Below are 21161 nucleotides of genomic sequence, written 5' to 3' on the forward strand. Positions count from 1 at the left end.
TGTCCACATCCTGTGTGGGTCCTGACCACCGCCCCCCACATCCACCCACCTGTACCCCTGCACCCCTCCCCACCTGCAGAACAAGATCCAGGGCATGGTGTACGACTGCGTGACTAAGCAGGCGTTTGACATCACCATCATGATCCTGATCTGCCTCAACATGGTCACCATGATGGTGGAGACAGACGACCAGAGCCAGCTCAAGGTGGACATCCTGTACAACATCAACATGGTCTTCATCATCATCTTCACCGGGGAGTGCGTGCTCAAGATGCTCGCCCTGCGCCAGTACTACTTCACCGTCGGCTGGAACATCTTCGACTTCGTGGTCGTCATCCTGTCCATCGTGGGTGAGCGGGGCCAGCCGGGCGGACGCATTCAGGAAGGCCCGTTGCTCCCGGCCTTGCGTTCACACACCCGCTCTTGCCCCTGGGCAGCTCACACACACATTTACACGGACACGTGTGCATATGCAGCTGGCATTCACACTTAATACACAGAAGGCACACGGGCCGGGCTCACGGGCAGTCTGTCACCTGCACACCCACGAATACACTTCCAGGAACATGTGCCTGACCAGTAGCGGCACACTGGGGTGCCCGTGTGCCTACTAGAAGACGTAAGATGGTTCCGGTATCCACATACACAGAAGTGCACAGACGTGTGTGTAATTAGGATAGCAACCAACCATTTACTGATCATTACTATTTGCCGGGCACTCTGGTGTCCAGGAGGTAGGTACTGTTACCACCTCTGCTTTACAGATGAGGAAACTGAGTCACAAACAAGTCATGCACAGAGTCACACACACAGCTGTGCTCCCTCTCTGTCTCATCTGGGGCATCCACGAACAGCCTTGAGAGTCAGCTTACCCTCAACCCCATCAGCTTGGGCATCTCTCACCTCCTCCCAGCTGTGTCAGGGCAGAGCGTAGCCCTCGACCCCAGAACCCTGGGGGAGCCCAGCCTCATGGGTCAGGCCTTTGGACTGTGCTGCTCCCGCTCTCTTCTGGGGAGGAGCACACCAGGCCAGGCCCCCCTTGAGCCCCGCATGCCCCCCCTCCCCGCTCCCTGACCCCGCCTCCCACCCCCAAGGACAGCAGTCCTCACACTTGCTCCCTGCAGGCCTCGCGCTCTCCGATCTGATCCAGAAATACTTCGTGTCACCCACACTGTTCCGAGTGATTCGCCTGGCCCGGATCGGGCGTGTCCTGCGGTTGATCCGTGGGGCCAAGGGCATCCGGACTCTGCTCTTTGCCCTCATGATGTCTCTGCCTGCCCTCTTCAACATCGGCCTTCTCCTCTTCCTGGTCATGTTTATCTACTCCATCTTCGGCATGTCCAACTTTGCCTACGTCAAGAAGGAGTCGGGCATCGATGACATGTTCAACTTTGAGACCTTTGGCAATAGCATCATCTGCCTCTTCGAGATCACCACGTCGGCCGGCTGGGACGGGCTCCTCAACCCCATCCTCAACAGCGGGCCCCCCGACTGTGACCCAACACTCGAGAACCCGGGCACCAGCGTGAAGGGCGACTGTGGCAACCCCTCCATTGGCATCTGCTTCTTCTGCAGCTATATCATCATCTCCTTCCTCATTGTGGTCAACATGTACATCGCCATCATCCTGGAGAACTTCAACGTGGCCACCGAGGAGAGCAGTGAGCCCCTTGGCGAGGACGACTTCGAGATGTTCTATGAGACATGGGAGAAGTTCGACCCCGACGCCACGCAGTTCATTGCCTACAGCCGCCTCTCAGACTTCGTGGACACCCTGCAGGAGCCACTGAGGATCGCCAAGCCCAACAAGATCAAGCTCATCACGCTGGACCTGCCCATGGTCCCGGGCGACAAAATCCACTGCCTGGACATCCTCTTTGCCCTCACCAAGGAGGTCCTGGGCGACTCTGGGGAAATGGATGCTCTTAAGGAGACCATGGAGGAGAAGTTCATGGCCGCCAACCCCTCCAAGGTCTCCTACGAGCCCATCACCACCACCCTCAAGAGGAAGCATGAGGAGGTGTGTGCCATCAAGATCCAGAGGGCCTACCGCCGGCACCTGCTCCAGCGCACGGTGAAGCAGGCGTCCTACATGTACCGCCACAGCCAGGATGGCGGTGGGGACGGCGGCCCAGAGAAGGAGGGCCTGATCGCCACCACCATGAGCAAGATGTACGGCCCCGAGAATGGGAACAGTAGCGTGCCGAGCACGAGTGAGGAAAGGGGCTCAACGGGGGACTCCGGACCCGCCATTGGGCTCACGCCCATCAGCCCCTCGGATGCTGCCCTCCCTCCCTCCCCACCCCCGGGGCAGACAGTGCGCCCGGGGGTCAAAGAGTCTCTTGTCTAGTAGCAGTGGTGAGGTGGCCAGCTGAGCCTGGCACGGCCCCCCCAAAACTCCCTCAAGGTGCCTGCCTGCTGAGGGAGCAGGCTTTGAGTCTGCAGCGATTGGCTCACTGTCCGGGACAGGATGTGGCCACGCTGGGGCTGACACCCAGGCCATGGAACATGGGAATTGTCCTCGGAGGCTCCACCCTGGGCCTGAGGCTCCCCGCCACTTCCGTGCTTTCTCATTTGAAGTTGCTCTCACCTCCTCATGGGCCCTGCTGCCTCTCCTCTTGGGGGAGGTTGGAATATCAGAAATCTCTGTTCCCCATGTGGCGGAGGAGCCAGCCTACAGTGGAGGGATGAGCTGCCCTCCTGCCACCAGAGTCTTAAGAGCTACAGGCCTCTCCCCAGGAAGTGGCTCAGGCCCCCCAGGCCTCTCCCAGATAAAGATGTCTTAACCTCAGTGAGAGCAGACACCTGACCCAGGACCTACCAGCCCTCCCCTGACTGGGATACAGCTTCGTCCTGCCAGCTCATGAATTCCCTGGAGAAGAGAAACGTCACTGGTCCAGAAGTGGTTCCCCAAGTCCGATTGGCCACTGGAACCTGATACATCCAGTTGGGGTTGTGGCCCCCCCGAAACCATGTCCCGCTTCGTCCATTGTGCAGCCCCTGGCTCCCCTGGCTGGCCCCTGGGGGAGGAGCAGGAGGGAGGATTACACTTGAGAATTATCTTCTAGGAAGTTTGGAGGGTCGGTATGGGTGGGGTCCCGCCAGCCGCATCACCGCTCTGGAGGCTTCCTGGGCCTGAGAGCCCAGACCTGGGGCGGGGGCAGGGACCCTGGAGCTCAGGAGGTAGATTTCTGTTCCCTCCCTCCCCCGTTAGCACCACAGGCCTCTCTGTAGCCTCACCCAGCCTCCAGATCCCCTCATCCCCCACCACACCCATCTCTTCCTCCCTCCTCATCCTTCTCTCCACTCCCCGCCAAAGTGATCCTCACAGTGTTGTCCTTGAGCCCATGTTAGAGATTTCAACACTGGGACATGCAGCTCACCTGGCTCAGGCCCAACCTTCCAACTTCCTGCTGCCTGGCACGCCGGGCAGCATCTTTGTTGGCACCACTGGTCTGGGCATGGCTGTGCCAGGCCTCTTCTGGCTCCCGGAGAACAGACGGAGGCTGAGCTCAGAGGAGGCAGTGAGACACCTGCTCAGATGTCACTGGATTTGCTCGCTTGTGTGTGTGCCTTGTATCTGCTTCACGCCTGTGTGTACAGCTGTGTGTGTGTTCAAGTCCACAAAGCACCGTGTCCTGCCTTGAGTGTGTGTATTGTGTCAGCGTGCCCTTGTAGTCTGACTGGTGTGTGTGTGTGTGTGTCTCTCCTATGCAGGCCTGTCCATGGGGTGTGCCTGTGCTGTGAGTGTGTGGATGAGTGTGAACATGCGTGGTAAGGTTTGCACGTTGAGTCCCCATTGACCTTAGTTCCTCTTCTCTTTCTTGTTTCTTGTGAACAGTTTGATTAAAACTCAGGAAGCAGCAAAACCTCCAAAACAATGTGGGTGTGGGTATGGGTGTGTGTCTGTGTGTGTGTGTGCCTGTGCGTGTGTGCCCACAGGCTGGAGCCTTCCTTTCTGTCTGTGCTACTCTCTGGCCCCTGGCCACCCATTGTCACTTCCTCCTCTTCCTTTCATCACACCCATTGCCCCAGCCCCACTCCCTGTCTCTTGCCTGTGTCCTCTGTGGACGGAGGCCCTACTCCTTCTACCTTCCTGCAACCGTTCCGCTTCTACCTTCAGAAGATGCGTCCTAGAGAGGGCAGCCTCCTCCCTGACCAGCACCCTGCCCCCTGCCCTTCCCTCAGACTGGGGCCCCAAACTGGGATGGCCCCAAGAGCCTCAGCATCTGTTGGACTGGATATTCACCACTGGACTGCATACAGACTGCAGAGCCTCCCCTGCCTGTGGCCCCCTCCCCTGCACACCCACACCCATTGCCACTCTATCTGAGTGGGAACAGACCCAAGCCAGGCTGGCAGGCAGACTCCTCTGTACAGTTCTTATAATAAACCTCCCCCCCCCCAGTGCCTCTCATGTAGGCCTCTTCCTTCCACACCTCCACATGCAGAGGTTGACGGGGTCTGAGGGCTGCAAGAACCAAGAAGGGTTGGTGGGGTTGGAGCCAAATGGGGAAGACTTGGGGAGCCTCAGGGTGGGTAGAGAGCAAGATAAGGAGGGCCCCAACTCCCTTTCCGGCCCAGTCCGGCTCTCTCCTGCCCCCCTCCAAAAGGAGGCTTGGATTCTGAAAATTAATAAAGGGAAGCCTCACTAAAACGGAGTCGGGAGGTTCAGCTGGGGGAGCTCTCAGGCTCCACCACTCCTCATCAATTGCAGACCCAATAGGAAAAGGGACCTCACAGGTGGCTACCATTTTACTATCTGGCAGGGAGATGAAAGGCTTTCCTCCTGCCCTGGCAACAGCCCAGCCAATGAGAGACACTCACAACTTAGCCAATGAGAAGCCACCATACTTCCAACTCCCACTTTACTCCCACGGACTTTTGTGCTTACAGCAGCCTTCCCAACGTTCCCCTTTCCTCTGTAAAGGAGCCGGTCCTCCGATTTGTGGCGGTGCCTCTGGTTTTCTCGAGCTCCTTTGGCGTTGCAGTTCTCTAATTCTTCCCGAATTAACCGGTCTTCTGCCGGTAAAATAACGGGCAGTTTTATTTTTAAGGTTACAGCTCCAACTTCTTAGCTGGAGTCCAAGATGCCAGGTGAGGTCAGGGGTCGGGGCCCCCTCCCCTAACAGAGCCACGCTCCTTCCCCCCACCCATGATGGTGCCCAGGAAATAGTATTGGGATCCGGTGGCCCCAGCCCCTCCTCTCTAGAAGCCCCCTCCACTTCTCTGCGCCCCCCAGAGGCCCCGAGGTGCCTGAGGGACACATGGTGTGGCCCCTCCGTCCTCACAGATACTGTCCCCGAAGGACCCTACCTCTGGCCTCCGACCTCAGAGAGCCCAGGGTCCCATGGACCTGTGACAATCAGTAATACGATGTCGTGAGCTAAGTCCACAATCCTGGTGAGTGAAATATAATTTTATATATAATTTTGTTTTCTGCAGCTTGATTTCTGACTCCCAGGACTGTATTTGTCCAAACTAGGAAACACTTAGTCTTCACAAGATTTCCGCACCCGCTTTTCCTGGGTCCTGAGGTTACATGGCACCTGGGCAGGCTGGGGTGGGCCGCCACAGGGAACCCTGCCATCCCTCAGCCGTATTCCTGAGGCCCCTTCCCCTTACTGTTCTCTGTGTGTGGGGAGAAGGGTCTGGCATCCCTGCAGGGTTCTGAGCCCCCCACCGGGGTGCTGGCCTCCCTCCCTGGGGCGGGGAGCTCCTTCTCACTGTAAGTTTCTCCAGACTGCGCCTGGGGCTTTCTCTGGCTCCAAGGACAGGAGAGCTTGCAGGGTGCCCTGGCCCACCCTTCCGCTGAGCCTTGAACAGTGGAGGAAAAGAGGCAAAATACTAGATGAAAAACATAAGCCAGTATTTCAAAATCATCTCCTCCATCAGCTATCAGCTGGCCCCAGTGCCTTTCCAAATGCCCCCCGCAGTGGGGTGGGACCACTCCTCGATGAGAACCACCAGGTAACTTGGGGCGGCTTTCTGGCTGGTACACTGCAGGGCCAGGAATCAAACTTAACATCTTTCTTAGCCAGCGGGCCTCCATTCTATCCTCCCTATCCCCTGCAAAACAGCAAGTCCAGTGGAGCCAGGCTGAGTGGATTAGGGGGAGGGGCAGAGGTCTGAGCCTCTCCTTCCAAACTGAGGTTCTGCCCTCTCCTTTCCCAGGGTTGCTGGGGGTCCTTGACCTCTTGCTTCCTCAAATTCCTAAGCCCCTTGTCCCCTCTCCCTCCACCCCCATCTCTTGTCTCGATGCTGCCTTCCTGGAAAGGGGTGGTAGAGGCTGCCAAATGTCAGGGTGTGCAGCCCAGGGTAGCCGGGGGCAGAGGCAGGAGTGGGCTTATGGGGCCTCCTGTTCCAGGAAAGAAAAGGCGTCACAACCCTAGACAGAGCTCTGTGCTGTTGTCACCAGAGAAGGAACAGCACAGCCCCAACTGTGACAAATAACCCTGCAGGCGGTGGGGGCCCCACTGCTTCCACCCACTCCTGAAAATGGATCCCTGCCAGGCATGAATGGGAATGAAGTCCAAAGGACACATCTGCATGCCTGCCCACAGGGGATATGGGCGTGTGGATGTGTTTGGAAGATGCCATCTGCCCGCCAACCGCTGTGCCCCCTGTAGTCACCCTGGGCCTCGGGGCCCAGCTCCTGAGCAGGGCCCACACCACACAGCCCAGGCAACACACCATGTGAGCATACACATGTGCACACACACACGTGTGTGCCCCAAGCCTTCCCCCGTTATCTTCCCAACTTTGGGGGGACACTAGCTCCAAAGCTAACCAAGGTCTCCATCATGAGGAGGTACTTTGCTAAAGGAAGAAACCCCTGGATGTCCCCCCATTCCTCTGGGGAGGGTTCCAACCACTCCCACCAGCACAAGGGGCCTGTGGTCCCCAGACTGACCTCAGGTAATGTTTATATTCCTGGGCTGTTTGTTCTGTGAACTGAACATCTGACACCTTTTCAGAGAAATGTTTTCTTTTTTTTTTTTTTTTTCATTTGGAACATCTGGAAACAGCAAGAACATCTGGGACTGCCAGGAACGAGCTGTTCCTTGGATGAAACCTTAACCCTCCTGTCGCTGTTTTCTATAGCTCTGGTCCTGGCCCGCACTCCTTGGCGGTGGCCCCTACCATCCAGCTGAGGCCAGTGTCCACCAGGACTGAGGGGCAGCACCCAGACCCCTGCCTTTCTCATTGCCAGCCCTGGAATGGAGCAGGTCCACGTCTCTCTAAACCTGAAGAGACCCACCAGTAACGTAAGCTGTTTGAAAAATGGAGGGTAGCAGGGAGAACGAGATGTAGGCAGAGGACACATAGGATTCAGCATCTTTCTTCCCCTCCTGGGAGTTGGGAGAAGAGAGGGATTGAGGGGACAAGAGAGAAAAAGGGGGATGCATAAAACTCAGAGTGGGCTCAGCTGCAGGGCTGACGTAAGCAAGCCTGCCATGTGTGGCTGTGCAGGTTGTACACTGCACAAGGGCAGGCCCAGCCCCCAAGGTGCAAAAGTTGTGTCTGACCCAGGGACACAAAGACAGAAACTCAGACAAGTTTCTGAACACTATGGTTCCATCCACCACTCTACTGACTGGCAAGATAAAGCCAGGGAGCCTTTGAGTGTCAGAACCTGGAGGTTTCCCTGTGCTAGCCTCGTGTCCCCGACCCAAGACCTGGGAGCTATGGACAACTCCCTGGAAGTCCCCCGATTGCTGAGTGCTGGGTGTTTTCTAAGCTGTCTCTACTTAAGTCCACCCCATTGGCAGCTTCTAGAAAATTCTCTCACCAAGGGAGGGAGGGAGGCCTCTTGCCAGGGTCTAGATCATGTCATCTCCCAAGTAGCTGCCACATCTGGCTCTTGCTCAAGAACCTCTGTGGCTCCCTTCCTCCACAGGGTCAAATCATCAACCCCCAAAATGGCTGCCTGCACTCCAGCCTAGAGGCTGCACATTGGGCCCCCCCAGGTGCCCATCCTGCGCCCATAGCAACCCCCCCAGCACCCCTGCACCATCCTTCCTTGGTGCCTCTCTTCCTGCAGAGTGCAGGCTGACCCAGAGCCTAGAAGCTGTGCTCACCACATTCACCCACAGGACCGGGGTGTATTCAGCTAAGAGCCTGGGAACCTAGACTGTGCAATAGAAGCCTGGGGACCCCAGGACATGACCGTCAGTGGGGGCGGGGGGCACGGGGAGGGAAGCACAAGCTGCCCTCAGAAGACTCGGTGGCCCTTGCCTCCCAGGGTCATCCACTGTGGTGCCCTTTGAGCCTTAGCTGCACAGCTGACAAGAGAGCCCGCCCTCCCCCAGGGTCCCGGGAGAGCTGGTGCCTCCCCTGGGTCCCAATTTGCATGGCAGGAAGGGGCCTGGTGGGGAAGAGGCAGGGAGGGGACAGGCTGCAGCCCAGGCAGTTACACGTTTCCCCCCCAGGAGCCTCTGTCCTCGTCACCAGCTTGGGGTCCGAGACGGAGTGGTGACCATGGCCAGGCTGGTGCTGTCTCCCGTGCCCAGCAACTGGCTGGTAGTGTTGCTGCTGATTTCAGGTACGCCCCCCCCCCCCAAAACGAGGCCTACTGGTTTCACTCTCTGTCACGGGCTGTTTGGTTGTTTCCACGGTTCTGTGTCCTGCTCTCTCCAACCTCCCCCTTCTGTCTCTCACACTTTCTGCCTCCTGTCTCCCTCGGACTGCCCTGGGCCCTGGGTCTGTGGGTATCACCCATGCTGATGGGCTAAGGGGTCTGGGGCCCTAGCCCCTCTCCTGCTTAGAAGATGTCAGCCTGAGCTGGGTGTGAGAGGTTGGTGTCTATGACACGGAAGGTAGGGAGGAGTATGGTTTACCCCCAGGCCCTGAGGGCATTGTATGTTGGGCGGGGGCGGGGGGGGGGGGACGCAGGAGAGAGGCTGCCCCCAACCAGACCCTGGGATGTGCATGTTCCAGAAATGGCCCCCTGGTCTGGAAGACAGGACAGCCCTCCAGTTATGACTTTCCTCCTGTCTCATCCAGGTGCCTGCTCAAGGCCATCCGACAGGCCAAAGGCAGAAGAGGGGCTGGGAGGTGGATTTCTGGTGACTCTTCCCCACTCCAGTCTCTCCAGAGCAGTGCCAGGGAGGGCTGAGAGGTCTTGACCTTGATGTCCTGGGAGGAGGAAGTGGGTCTAGGAATGCAGGGGGGCCGTAGGGGTGGGGCAGCGAGTTTCCAGTGGAGAGCCCTGACCCAGCCCCGCCTACTTCCTCCCACCCAGCAGGTGTGCCAGCAGCCAAAACAGAAAAGTACCCGGATCCCAAAGGTCAGCAACTTCCCCTGCCCCTTCTGGGGGCAAGTATGTGTGTGTCTAATGCTGGTCCTGGTCTCAGGGGCTGTGCCATGGCTGCCCCTGTGCCCTTGTCTCCCTGGATCTCCCCAGCCAGGACACCCATCTCTAGGCTACCTTAGGGTCTCCATCTCAGAGGCCTGGGTCCGAGGCCCCTCCCAGCACCCCTCCTGCCAGCTGTCACCCTCATTAGACATAAGTGCTCCAGTCCCAGCGACTAAGGGGTGTGGCTCAACCCAGGGTAGGAGGGGGAAGCCAGAGGTAATTGCACTGAGGACTCGGGCTGGGCTGTCTCGCTGGGGAGTCGGACTGAGCCTGTAACCTTAGGGGCTCTGACAGGTCACAGGGCCTCAAAGATTCCCGGAGGCCCCTCACTGGGAACGTTGGGAATGATGCAGGAGGGGGGCTTCTTGAGCAGGCAGGTGAGGAGAGGTCACCAAGCTGAGAAAGAAGGTTTAGGAATCAAAAAGTGGGAGCACCAGGCCAGGTGGGGGGCTGTCCTGCAGGCCTCTGGGCCCCAGTGGGTGAGGCCTAGATCATGCTGCTGTATGGGCGTGGAAAAGAATAGGAAGGTTCCAGAACCCTTCTAAAGGAAAATCAAATGTTGGGGTGGGGGCAGTTGGAAAGGGGCGGGACCTGGTGGTTTGGCCTGTGGCCACTCCTGTAGCTCAGCTCCCACACACCTCTGCCTCATGATTGTCCCACGCCCAAGAGCAAGGACAGACCACGGGGGCTGAGCCAGGGTCCCGCCACGAGGGGAGGGGGCCCACGGTGGGGCTGGCGGTCGGGACGATGCACCGCGGGGTGCTGATCCTGGCCTTGGCGCCCACAGGAAGCCCTTGCTCCAGCATCTGGCAGAACCCGCGCTTCATAGCCCGGAAAAGGGGTGCCACGGTGGAAATCAGGTGCCACACAAAGGACTTGGGAGCCGTGAGCTGGCTCCGGAAGCGGGAGATGGACTTGGAGCCCAAGCCACTGCTGCTGGACAAGGGCCGCGTCATGCAGAGCCAGAACGGCTCCATCGCCACCCTCACCATCCAAGGGGTCCAGTTCCAGGACAACGGCATCTACTTCTGCCAGCAGAAGTGCTCCAAGATGTCCTTCAGCAGGGGCTGTGGCACTGAGCTGCGAGTCATGGGTGTGTTTGGGGCCTGCCCTCCAGCCAGGGAGGGAGAGGGGCCGATGGGGCCACGGAGCCTTCCTGGAGCCATCCGCACCCTGCTCCAGCCCAGCCTGCCACCAGTGGGGGGGGCGCACCGTGAAGGTGGCCGTAGCCATAGCTTAGACCACTCTGAGGAGGTCCTGAGGGGCGCAGGCCCAAGGAGCGGGCCCCCAGCCTCATCACCGCCTGCCACCTCCCCGCAGGGTTAAGCACCTTGGCACAGTTGAAGCGGAGGAACACACTAAAAGATGGCATCATCATGATCCAGACCCTGCTCATCATCCTTTTCATCATCGTGCCCATCTTCCTGCTGTTGGACAAGGTGACCACGGGGGACAGGGAGGCGGCCATGGGGCAGGCCAGACGTGGGCAAGGTCTCCATCTCCCCAGCCCCAGAGCCCACCCCTTGACTCACCTATGCAGTCTCTCCTTCATCCATTCAGTTGTTTTGGCAGAGTGCACCTCACCCCCTGACCCCTGACCCCCTTACCCCAGGCCAGTCTCCCTGGCCCTCCCCAGCCTGACCCAACAGTGGGTGGGATGGGGGAAGCTAACGCTCTGCTCTCCATCCCCTGCCCCGCCAGGATGACAGCAAGGCTGGGATGGATGAAGATCACACCTATGAGGTAAGGAAGAGGGGGACCCCACAGCGCTGAGGGCCGTGGGGTAGTTGGCGGCACCATCCGCTGGTGTGGTCAGAGAGGAGCCAAGGCCTGAGCACCATCCCATGTCTCCAGGGCCTGAACATTGACCAGACGGCCACCTACGAGGACATAGTGACTCTGCGGACAGGAGAGGTGAAGTGGTCAGTCGGGGAGCACCCAGGTCAAGAGTGAGGGGCCGGCCCTCCCCACGCCTCTGGACCCAGCCAGCCGGGCCCTCATTGACTGTGTGAGAGCCGCCTCCAGCTCCCAGCTCATCCCCTCTTCCCTGGACTTTGGTCAGCCTCCAAAGCTGATCCATCACATCTGCCTGTCCCCCCGGCCCCTGGTCCCCAGCTCTTGCCGCAGAGACTGGAGTGGAAGGGCCTCAGGGCAGGGCAGTGATTTAGAGTGGGGAGTTCTCTGGGGATAGACTGGACCCAGAGTTCTGGGGGTGCTATGTGGGGATCCAGCCCACGTTCTGGACGGGGAAGGCAGAGGCTTGTCTGGAACCTGCAAATAGACTCAGAGCAGACCAGCTTCCTGCAGAGCCGGGGAAAAGCCATGGTCCATCCCACTTGGCCACAGATGGGCCGCAGAGGGCCACATTCCTCTCCCACTCTCTCCCACCCTCTCCCACCCATTCCTACCCTCTCTCATCCTAGGGGGCTTCTAGCCTTGATCCCATTCTCCCATGGAATAAACAGTGTGTTGAGAACAGGCTTGTGACATCTGTGGGTATGGGGTGGGTTAGAATATCTCTCTGGGCACAGATGTTTGGGCCTCTGTGGGCCTATAGGTGCAGGAGAGGATGACTGCCATGGGTTTCACGGACTTCTCCTGGGCTCACTAGGGCTTCTCTCTGAAAGGCTGGCTGGAATCCGCAGTTGCATCCTTCGGGCTTCCCCTGGCTGGGCCCAGACCAGAGAAAAGCTGGTAGCCCTTCTTGGCGGGGATGCCTTCATCCTGCATTCCCTTTAGCCCACAAGCCGCACTTGGGTCCTGCTCTGTAGTGCAGGGGGCTCAACCTTGAAGGAGCTTGCCATTACCTACGCATCCCAATCCTACTGTCCTTGAAGGCCCTCCATCTGCAAGAAGCCCTCCCAAATATCCCCTAGACCCTGCCCAAGCCCTGTTCCTACCTTGTGCTGTCCACGCTGGCCTTATTCTCCAGTTAAACTATTCGCCACCCAGCCTGAAAATTTTGTTTTTAAGTTTGATCCAGAGCCACGCAAGGGAGAGATTCCTAAAGAGGGAGGCTTTGCAGTGGTGAAGTTTGGGGGTCCTTAGGTGACTCCTTCAGCTTTTCCTAGTACCACATCAGGGGCCCCGTAGGGCCCCAAGATCCCCACAAAATGACCCGTAGGGCCCTACAAATTAGGGCCCCAACCTGCCAGCTGCAGGAATGACTGGGAACAGTTCCCAGCTAGGAGCTTAACTGCAGTGAACTTCCACGTGCAAAGCCAGGCCTCACTCCGCTTCCTGTTGACCTTGGGGGGACCCTGGATTCAGGCAGAGAAATTCCTGCCCCTAGGGAAGTGTCAGTTTAACTGGAGAAGCAAGACCAGCATGTGGGGACCAGTAAGAGCAGCCACCAGTTGTTACCAGCTTCCCCCTGGACCTCCAGGTGGGGTGGGGCAGGGGGCTGAGGTTCCTGAGCCCGCAGTTTCACACAGCCCATGTGTGCATGGCTCAGTGGCGCTCCTTTGGAACCATGCTGGCCAGGCCGGGCACAGCCAGCTCCCCGCTCCCTCCGTGGCCTCTGAGTGGCCTGAGGAAGCTGGTTTGTTTTGGCATCTGCCTCCACTGAGCTGGAGCCCTTCCTCTCCTGCTGCTTTGCATAGTGGCGCTAATTCTGTCCTTCTACCTCCGCCAGGGACCCTAGCAGCCGGGCTGGGGGTGGGAGGGTGTCTTCACTTCTCCCCCAAGCAGGGTCTCCCCTGATCTGGGGCTGCCCTGAGTCTAGGGAGGCCCTGGCTTTACCAAAAGACAAATACTTTTGAATCACTGAGTTTTCCTAACACTTTGCAGTGCTGTTGGCCGAGAATTATTTGAGCCACAAGCCCTGCCTCCTTCCCCGGACACCCCTAGAGGGTATTTGCCCTCCCGGTTTGGATGTAGAAGCCCTCCCTGGTCTGTTTGTCTTTTTTATTTTCTTTCTTTTTTTTTTTTTTACTTTGTTTTTGTTTTTGTTTTTCTGTTTCAGCGGCTTATGCCGTGGGTATCATCGTGTCTATCTTAGGGTCCCTGGCCCTCAGAACTGACTGAGGCGGTGCAGACGAAGCTGCGTGATGCTGGTGGGGGTGAGGAAAGTCTCAGGTCTCAGTTGCTTTATCTGTAGAATGGGAATCATAAAAACTTGTCTGAGAGAAGGGAGTTGAACCAGATGCTGTTCTCTCTTTTTTTTTTTTTTAATTGTCCTACAGTAAAATTGCCTCTGTTTTCTGTCAGTGTGCAATTTGATGGATTGTAGCACGTGTGCAGATTGTATAACCCCCCACCACAATCGGGGTACAGAACATGAACCAAAATCTTTTATTGGGCCCCCAAAATACTTACAGATCGAGCACCTCTTAAACGCCAATAAAATTGTATCGAACAGCCCCATATTCATGTATATAATCTTGCATCAGCCCCAGCATAACCCTAGAAGGGGGCAGCATCATCCCCACTTGATAAATGAGCAAGTCAAGGCTCAGGTTAACAACGGGCCGAAATCATAGCTCCTGGGGCCTGGGACACCTTCTGACGCCACACCCAGCATTCTTCCCAGTCCATGCAGCTGCCTCCCTCAGAGGTTGGAGGACGGAGGATGGAGGACGCTGCAGCATGGAGACAGTGAGGAGGAAGTAAAGAAGGACGAGCACCAGGGAGGAGAGGATCCCGAGACAACATTGGCCATCTGCAAACATTTCCCATCGTTCCCAAGTCCCAACACATGGGGACACGAGTCCCAGCCGGGCTGGAGTTGGCACCACGGGGCCATCCTTCTAGGGGTCCCGCTCTGACCAGCTCCCCCAGGCCTCCCTTTCCACAGAACACAGCCCTGAGGTGCCTTGGTGGGCACATGCCCCACTGCCCACTGGGGGAATCCAACCAGGTCCCTCGGGGCCCTGCTGTAAGCATAGGCTGGTTCCTTCTTCGTTCTAGCTTGACTTCCGGCCCCTTCGATGCAGGTGCTGCCGGGCCTGGGGTGCTCTGACCTGAGGGTTTGGGTGTTTTTTCCAGCAGAATCAGAGGTGACAAAAACAAAACAAAATGTCAAAAGCTGCCGCTGTGTGGGTGTCACTGGTAGGTAGCGTTTGTCCTTTAGCAGGTGTCTGGGTCTTCTGCGAAGGGACCGCAAAAGGCCGTCTTGGAAGACGGGGTTGGGATTCCCAGATTCCGTCTGTGAGGGTTCTCCTCTTAGACGACCCTCTGCGGCTGGATTCAGAGCCCACACCTGTGAGATTCCCGGGTGTGTCCTGCTCTCCACGTGCTCCTGGTGCCCGCACCCTCGGAATCTGCCGGTGACTCAGCTGCAAACAAACACAAAGGAACAACAAACCCACTCGGGTTACCTCAGCTGCACCTCCAACTCCAGAGCCTTTACCTGGAAACTTAGATGACTCCACAGAGCACAAAAATTAACGAGCGTTAAATCCTGAGTTCAGAGTGTAGTTTGTCAAAGCACATTTAGATGGATCCTAGTGCATTTCTTAAATCAATAATAATAATAATAATAATAATAATAATAATAATAATAATAAAGACCTCTTTCTTTCCGACCGAACACCACTTTCTCTTGTGGCGAAAGCGGGCGGGGGCGGGGGGCGCGGTGCCAGACGCCTTGGAAGGTCCCGCTTAGGGCTCAGGTTCTGCAAGTCGTGAGTCCGTGTAGAATATTTGTGTGTACTTGTAATCAGCGTCCGCATACTGCCTTGTCTATTTTTTTCATTTAAATTTTTTCATGCGTGTAGTGCCGTAAATTGCAAGATCTTGTACTTGTTGATTTTTTTTTTTTTTTGGCACTTCTTATTTTAAAGTCATTCTCTGAGAAGGACATGGAGACACAAGGTGGCCTATCTTACCAATTCTGGGTGGGTGCGTATTTGAGTTCTTCCCTTGCCATTGTCCTTGCATTCGATCGATCCACCTAGCACAGGCTGGTTGGGTTCCTGGCTCTGAGACTGTGCCCACTGTCCATCCCCCCCTTCCCAGGCTTTGCTCTCACCTCTCTATCTTAGCTGTTTCTTTCATGTCATTTTTCACAATGTGATACTCCCTTGTATATTTTGCCATTATGTATTTATTTGTTTGCTCTTGTCTCTCTTCCCCGTAGACTGTAAGCTCCGGCACACAAAGGATGGTGCCTTTTGTTCCTCTGGGTATGCCCATCTACCAGGTACAATCTGGCACATAGGAAGAGTAATTACTACTTCTAGAACCAGTTAATGCATGAAGAAGAGAATGAGTGAATGAATGAATAGATGAAAGGCATGAATCCAGCCTCGAAGGGTTTACAGTCCCACAAGGGGCATAAGATGTCCACAAATAAGCACAGAATAAGGTAAAAGGAGTCAGAGGTGATTTCCAGTAAAGGGCACCAATCAGGAAAGCACCCCAGACTTCCCACAGCTGCTGGACACACCTGGGTACTCACTACTTCTTTTTCTTTCTTTCTTTCTTTTTTTTTTTTTTTTAAGATTTTATTTATTTATTTGAGAGAGAAAGCGAGAGTGAGAAAGAGAGAGGGTGAGTGGAGTGGTGGGGGGGGGCAGAGGGAGAAGCAGACTCCTTGCTGAGCAGGGAAGCCTGACAGGGGCCTTGCTCCCAGGACCCTGGGATCATGACCTGAGCTGAAGGCAGCCGCCCAACTGACTGAGCCACCCAGGTGCCCTCTCATTACTTTTTCCATGGGACTGTCTCCCCGGGGAATAATCCGCAAAGTAGAAATTAATAGGTCCAGTTACGGAGGTTGTAGATGGTTCAGAGATTCTCAGCCAGGGTAAACAACACCTTATCAACGCACAGGAGTGCCTACCCCTATCCTACCCCCACCCCCCAGCCCTCCAAGGCCCTTCCTCCATGCTTGAGCCCTGTGGCAAACCCAAGGGTCCAATGAGATAAAGGAAGTGAAAACATGATGCACACTGAAACGTGCAATTCACATGTGAAGGGTGATGTGATTTGGTTCATTAAATCGGGTTACATCGGGTTGTTTTCTCTGCAGCTTTTCTTGGTGTCCATGGACCTCATTCTGGGGTGAAGCTCCTTCCGTTCAATTCTCCCCAGCTTCACTGAACATCTTCTGAGAGGGCACTTGACCCTCCTCCACTAGTTTTGTGGTGAGGAAAGTTCTGTCCACGCCCAGCAGCGCCACTGTCTTTCCCGGATGAGGGTTCTCAAGAGTTCCAGGGGATGGGAAGATGGGCGCCTTGGGCAGCTATCACTTAGGAGCCGAGAGACTGTGGGCAAACTACTTTATTTCTTTGAGTCTGAGTGTCCTCGTATGAAACGGGCATCCCACCCCTATCAGCCGGGACAGAGCCTGGCACATGGTGGGCACTCAGAAATGTTGATCTCCTTCCTCACCTCCCCTGACAAAGCCTTTGGGAATCCCCACATAATATTCTCTAGAGACCTTGGCCCAATGTTGAATGATTGACGTGGTTCTTGGACTCATGCTGGAAGCAAAGGGGAGGTGGAGTTACATCCCAGGGGCAATCTGTTCTTGGCAGTACCCTGCCTGTGGGGAAACTCAGACACACCTCCCCTGTGCCCACTTTGTGTGGTTCTCAAGCAGTCCCCCACTTGGGCTCCTGTCCCCTCACTGCTAGGGGAGGCCTGAGACTTCACCCATGGGCCACAGTTCACATAGAGTCCCCCCCCCCACGGGCTAGAAACTGGTCGTGCAGGGTTCCACATGAGTCCTCCTCCACGGGGTGGAAAGAGGGGGCGAGGAGGCAGAAGGCTGTGTGGCGCTCAGAGAGCTTCCTCCGTTTTGCTCCCGGCCCCTCCTCTGTAGCAGAGCTGCAGGGAAGAGAGGAAAGCCTTCCCCACGCCCCCCTTCCTCGGCCTGCATCTGTAATGGCAGCCCACTTTGGTCCTCCCTCAGCGCTGCCTGGGGAACAGCTCCGTGCGTCCCAGGGCCTTCCCCAGTGGATAGTGAATCAGGGCACGGTGGGGCAATGATTCCAGAATGGTGGGAGAAAAGGAAGCTGTATCCTCAAAGTGGGAGGTGCCAAGATGCCAGCACCAGCATCCTGTACCACGAGGGTGTGACTTTTCAACATTGGTTGCCAGCACCATAACCAATGACCTCTAGAAGGGTTTGCTGGTTCATTTGTTTGTTTTCCCACAGGGCAAGTGCTAAATGTTCTTAGACTCAAGGGGTGGAAGGTTTACATGGAGGGGAATGTGTTCTTTTCTGCTCTTAGCCCCGGGGTGATCCGCTGCTGGTGGCCAGCAGGTGCTACAATGTCCCCAAGCCTGGGCACCAGGCTGTCCTACCCAGCCTTCCCAGCCCTCGCCCTGCATGGCACCTGGTCTCCAACGTGCACCCCGTGTCCCTGGCCGGTCCCACCTGGGAAATGAGGGACAACAATCTGCCTCATAAGGAGGACAAAGTGAGGCAAAGGGACCCTCGTGATGAGGGGCAGGATTCCTGTGTTGAGAGGGATTTAGAAGATATAATAACTGAGTGGCCCACCCAGTCTGCTCGGGAGAAAGGGTTTGGGACAATGGACAGGGGAAGAGCAAGGTTTTAGAGGTCAGCTTCGGCTGAGGTAGCCGGCACGAGCAAGCCTCTCCGAGCCTCGGTCAGCTCCTCTGTGAAATGGGGAGATAATAATAGCGCCTTCACGAGATGGTCATGAGGGTCGAACACGCCACAATGTGAAGAGCTCTACATGAATATTAAAAGGAGAAGAGAGACTGGGAGGAGACTAGCGTGATTGGAGAGAGCATCTCGTCCAGTGCTGGCGACGAGACCCAAGCCCTCAAGGGCTCTTCCAGTCTCGAGAGCCTCTGGCAGTGCCTGGGCTGGGCGGGGGAAGCACTTGGGGCCTCAGTCTCTTCCTGGGACCTCTCTTCTTGGTTTGCATCTCTGTAGCAGGTTCGAGGAGCAGGGGGGATGCCTCCAGTTTGGGTCCTCTGCCCCAGCCACCTGGGGGCACCCCCACAACAGGGAAACAGGGGGGCAGCCAGTATGGGGCTGGGGCCCTCTGGAGGTCTGTGCTCAGCACCAGCTGCCTCAGGCCAGACCAGGTGGTGGATGGCAGGAAAGGATGGCGGGATAGTGACAGCAGCAGAGGTCGAATCTGGGACTCAATCGTGCCCAGAAACCCCAGGATCCATGGCTGCTCTGGGCTCCCTTTCCCCAGACACACCTCTCTGGTGGACAGAGGGGAGCTGTGCAGGGAGGAGGAACGGGAACAGAGGGTGAGGAAAGATGGCGCAGCCCTCACAGCACACCTGGCCTGACACGGCCCCCGCTTTGGGGACCGGGTTGGGTCCTCCTCACCTGGGCGACAACCCCATGATGGTACCCTACCAGAGCGCACCTGCCACTCCCCCCTTAAAATGAGGACAGATTGGGTGGTCTCTCAAGCTGAGACCCTGTGTGCACAAGCCTCAGGGCCAGGGACGGCGGAGAAGGGAAGATGGCAGGGAAGGCCTGGGGGACATGACCCCAAGGAGAGCAGGAACAGGACGAGAGGGAGGACACTCTAAATTATCCATCAGCACAGACCGACCAGTGGCCCGATGCATAAATGTATAGAAAAATAGGTGGGGGCGGAGGGGGAGAGAGAAGGGACCAGGGTATAAAAAGGGCCCGCAAGGGACCAATTCCAGGCTCCCAGCACCCAGCTCCCCAAGCGCTCAGGGTCCTGTGGACAGCTCACCTGGCTGCAATGGCTGCAGGTAAGTCCCCTTGGGCTCGGCTTGTACCGAGGGGCAGGGTGGGGGGCCCTGCCGATGGATGGGGGCGCTAACCCTGGGCTCTGGGGCTGCTGAAGGGAACATAGGCATCTATGCCCAGACGTTTGGCCAAGTGTTGAATGTTCTCAGTCCCTGGGGGGAGGGGAAGGGCTGGCAGGAAACAGGCCTCTTGCCGTCTGGGCCCCAGCCTTGCCGTCTGTGTCCCTCCGTGTGTAGACCCTCAGAGCTCTGTGCTCCTGGCCTTCGCCCTGCTCTGCCTGCCTTGGCCTCAGGAGGTGGGCGCCTTCCCGGCCATGCCCTTGTCCAGCCTGTTTGCTAACGCTGTGCTCCGGGCCCAGCACCTGCACCAGCTGGCTGCCGACACCTACAAAGAGTTTGTAAGCTTCCCAGGAACGGGTGCTTGTGTGTGGCGGGGCGGGGGGAGGGGGGCAGGAAGGGGTGAACCCCCCCCGGCACAATGGGGGGAAACTGAGGAGTTCAGGGTGATTTCATCCAAGCGAAGAGGCTGTCAGCTGAGCACAAATGAGGGGGCTTCCGAGTCGAGCAGTGAGGACCTGGGCGGGCATCCTTTCTCCAGGAGCGTGCGTACATCCCGGAGGGCCAGAGGTATTCCATCCAGAATGCGCAGGCCGCCTTCTGCTTCTCGGAGACCATCCCGGCCCCCACGGGCAAGGACGAGGCCCAGCAGAGATCTGTGAGTAGGCCAGGGCGGGCCGGCCAGGGTCAGGGGCCTCCCTCCTTCTAAGAAGGCGGCCCCTACTCTCCACAGGAGCGGGGCCCCAGGCAGCCTTCTCCCAGGGCGCAGGGGGCGCAGGGGGCGCAGGGCGGCGGGGCGGCAGAGGGAGGCCCCCAGGCCGAGGCTGTTGCGCCCACCGCCCCCTCCGCCCGCAGGACGTGGAGCTGCTGTGCTTCTCCCTGCTGCTCATCCAGTCGTGGCTCGGGCCCGTGCAGTTCCTCAGCAGGGTCTTCACCAACAGCCTGGTGTTCGGCACCTCAGACCGAGTCTACGAGAAGCTGAAGGACCTGGAGGAAGGCATCCAAGCGCTGATGCGGGTGGGGATGGCGCCGTGGGTCCCCTCCCGGGGCCGTGCCCGCCTTCTCCTGGGCCTGGTGGCCCTGCTGGCTCAGACGAGGGGTGGGGGCTTGCAGGGGCTGGGAGACGGTGCCCCTTCCTTTCTAGTAAGCAGTCCGGCCTTGACCCCTGAGAACGCTCACCGGCTCCCCTGGGAATCCTCCATTCCGGTCTCCAAGCCCTCGAGGGGAGGGCCACACGTGGAGGGACAGGGAAGGAGCCGCGGGCGAGCTCTGGGCCTCTCTGTCCCCCCTCCCCTTTTGCAGGAGCTAGAAGACGGCAGTCCCCGGGCTGGGCAGATCCTGAAGCCAACGTATGACAAGTTTGACACAAGCCTGCGCAGCGACGACGCACTGCTCAAGAACTACGGGCTGCTCTCCTGCTTCAAGAAGGACCTGCACAAGGCTGAGACCTACCTGCGGGTCATGAAGTGTCGTCGCTTCGTGGAAAGCAGCTGTGCCTTCTAGCTGCCGGGCCTCCCTCTCACCCCCTCCCCAGAGCCTCCCCTGACCCTGGAAAGGGCCACTCCGGTGTCCACTGTGCTTTCCTAATAAAATTAAGTTGCATCACACCATCCGAGTCGGTGTCATGCTATTATGCAGGGGAGGGGCAGGCTGGGAAGACATCGCGGGCATCCTGTGGGGCTTGCTGGGACCATCACCGACCTGATTCTTCCTGTGCTGGAAAGAAACCTACGCATTCACTCCTATCTGTCGCACATCAAGTCCCCTGCCTAGGCCCTGGGTCCCGGCTCTCTGGGCAGTCATAGGTCAGGAGCACCCCCATAAAGTCCCTGGAGGTGTTCCTCCCTCCCCAAGGGGCACCACAGCACCCAATCTAGCCCCCAAGAGTGGGAAGAAATGGAAAGCAAAGCAAGCTATTAAGCACAGAAGCAGAACACCCCAACATGGGAGAAAACAATGAGAGAGATCAGAATCACTTTTGTGCAGAAAGTTTAAGATGAAAACATATTAGACCCACCTACTGTTGGAAAATGAGAACGATGCAAAACGGCTTTGGGACAAACAGACCCAGAATATCTGGGATCTG

The 21161-nt window shown here is 57.4% G+C and overlaps 3 protein-coding genes and 1 long non-coding RNA gene across 6 annotated transcripts in view; 3 read left to right on the plus strand and 1 right to left on the minus strand.

Moving 5' to 3' along the window:
• SCN4A (sodium voltage-gated channel alpha subunit 4) overlaps positions 1 to 4407 on the plus strand; it is a 30118-nt gene extending 25711 nt beyond the window's left edge. The window contains exons 23-24 of the mRNA XM_040640403.1: positions 80 to 350; positions 1125 to 4407. Of these exons, the coding sequence (XP_040496337.1) occupies positions 80 to 350; positions 1125 to 2350 (1497 nt within the window). The 3' untranslated portion in view covers positions 2351 to 4407. The remainder of the gene's footprint in view (positions 1 to 79; positions 351 to 1124) is intronic.
• Positions 4408 to 8384: 3977 nt separating this feature from the next.
• On the plus strand, positions 8385 to 11834 carry CD79B (CD79b molecule). Of its 3 annotated transcripts, none has more exons than XM_008693611.2 (6): positions 8385 to 8545; positions 9245 to 9289; positions 10146 to 10451; positions 10679 to 10797; positions 11060 to 11101; positions 11213 to 11834. In XM_008693611.2, the coding sequence occupies exons 1-6, from the start codon at positions 8482 to 8484 to the stop codon at positions 11309 to 11311; spliced, it is 675 nt and encodes a 224-aa protein (XP_008691833.1). In that variant the 5' UTR covers positions 8385 to 8481; the 3' UTR covers positions 11312 to 11834. The 3 variants fall into 3 exon arrangements, with proteins under 3 accessions (XP_008691833.1, XP_040496338.1, XP_008691834.1); XM_008693612.2 differs by having other exon boundaries at positions 8388 to 8545; positions 9248 to 9289; XM_040640404.1 differs by lacking the exon at positions 9245 to 9289.
• Positions 11835 to 13640: 1806 nt separating this feature from the next.
• LOC103665636 lies at positions 13641 to 15783 on the minus strand. Its single transcript, XR_569327.2, has 2 exons — positions 14870 to 15783; positions 13641 to 14634 (listed from the first exon to the last, which is right to left on the minus strand). It is a non-coding gene; the product is annotated as an uncharacterized LOC103665636 (long non-coding RNA).
• Positions 15784 to 17256: 1473 nt separating this feature from the next.
• On the plus strand, positions 17257 to 20679 carry LOC103665901 (somatotropin). Its single transcript, XM_040640405.1, has 5 exons — positions 17257 to 19021; positions 19256 to 19416; positions 19617 to 19733; positions 19931 to 20092; positions 20378 to 20679. The coding sequence occupies exons 1-5, from the start codon at positions 18871 to 18873 to the stop codon at positions 20576 to 20578; spliced, it is 792 nt and encodes a 263-aa protein (XP_040496339.1). The 5' UTR covers positions 17257 to 18870; the 3' UTR covers positions 20579 to 20679.
• The last annotated feature ends 482 nt before the right edge of the window (positions 20680 to 21161 follow it).

The sequence above is a fragment of the Ursus maritimus genome, unplaced genomic scaffold, assembly GCF_017311325.1.
Source record: "Ursus maritimus isolate PB19 unplaced genomic scaffold, ASM1731132v1 scaffold_24, whole genome shotgun sequence".
NCBI lineage: Eukaryota > Metazoa > Chordata > Mammalia > Carnivora > Ursidae > Ursus > Ursus maritimus.

Excerpts from the sequence above, each read along its gene's own strand:
- CD79B (XM_008693611.2), top strand. The coding sequence starts at position 8,482 with ATGGCCAGGCTGGTGCTGTCTCCCGTGCCCAGCAACTGGCTGGTAGTG. Across the intron at positions 8,546-9,244 it reads AGTGTTGCTGCTGATTTCAG|CAGGTGTGCCAGCAGCCAAA; the intron begins GTACGCCCCCCC and ends CCTCCCACCCAG. Across the intron at positions 10,798-11,059 it reads TCTTCCTGCTGTTGGACAAG|GATGACAGCAAGGCTGGGAT; the intron begins GTGACCACGGGG and ends CTGCCCCGCCAG.
- LOC103665901 (XM_040640405.1), top strand. The coding sequence starts at position 18,871 with ATGTATAGAAAAATAGGTGGGGGCGGAGGGGGAGAGAGAAGGGACCAG. Across the intron at positions 19,022-19,255 it reads CCTGGCTGCAATGGCTGCAG|ACCCTCAGAGCTCTGTGCTC; the intron begins GTAAGTCCCCTT and ends CTCCGTGTGTAG. Across the intron at positions 19,734-19,930 it reads ACGAGGCCCAGCAGAGATCT|GACGTGGAGCTGCTGTGCTT; the intron begins GTGAGTAGGCCA and ends CTCCGCCCGCAG.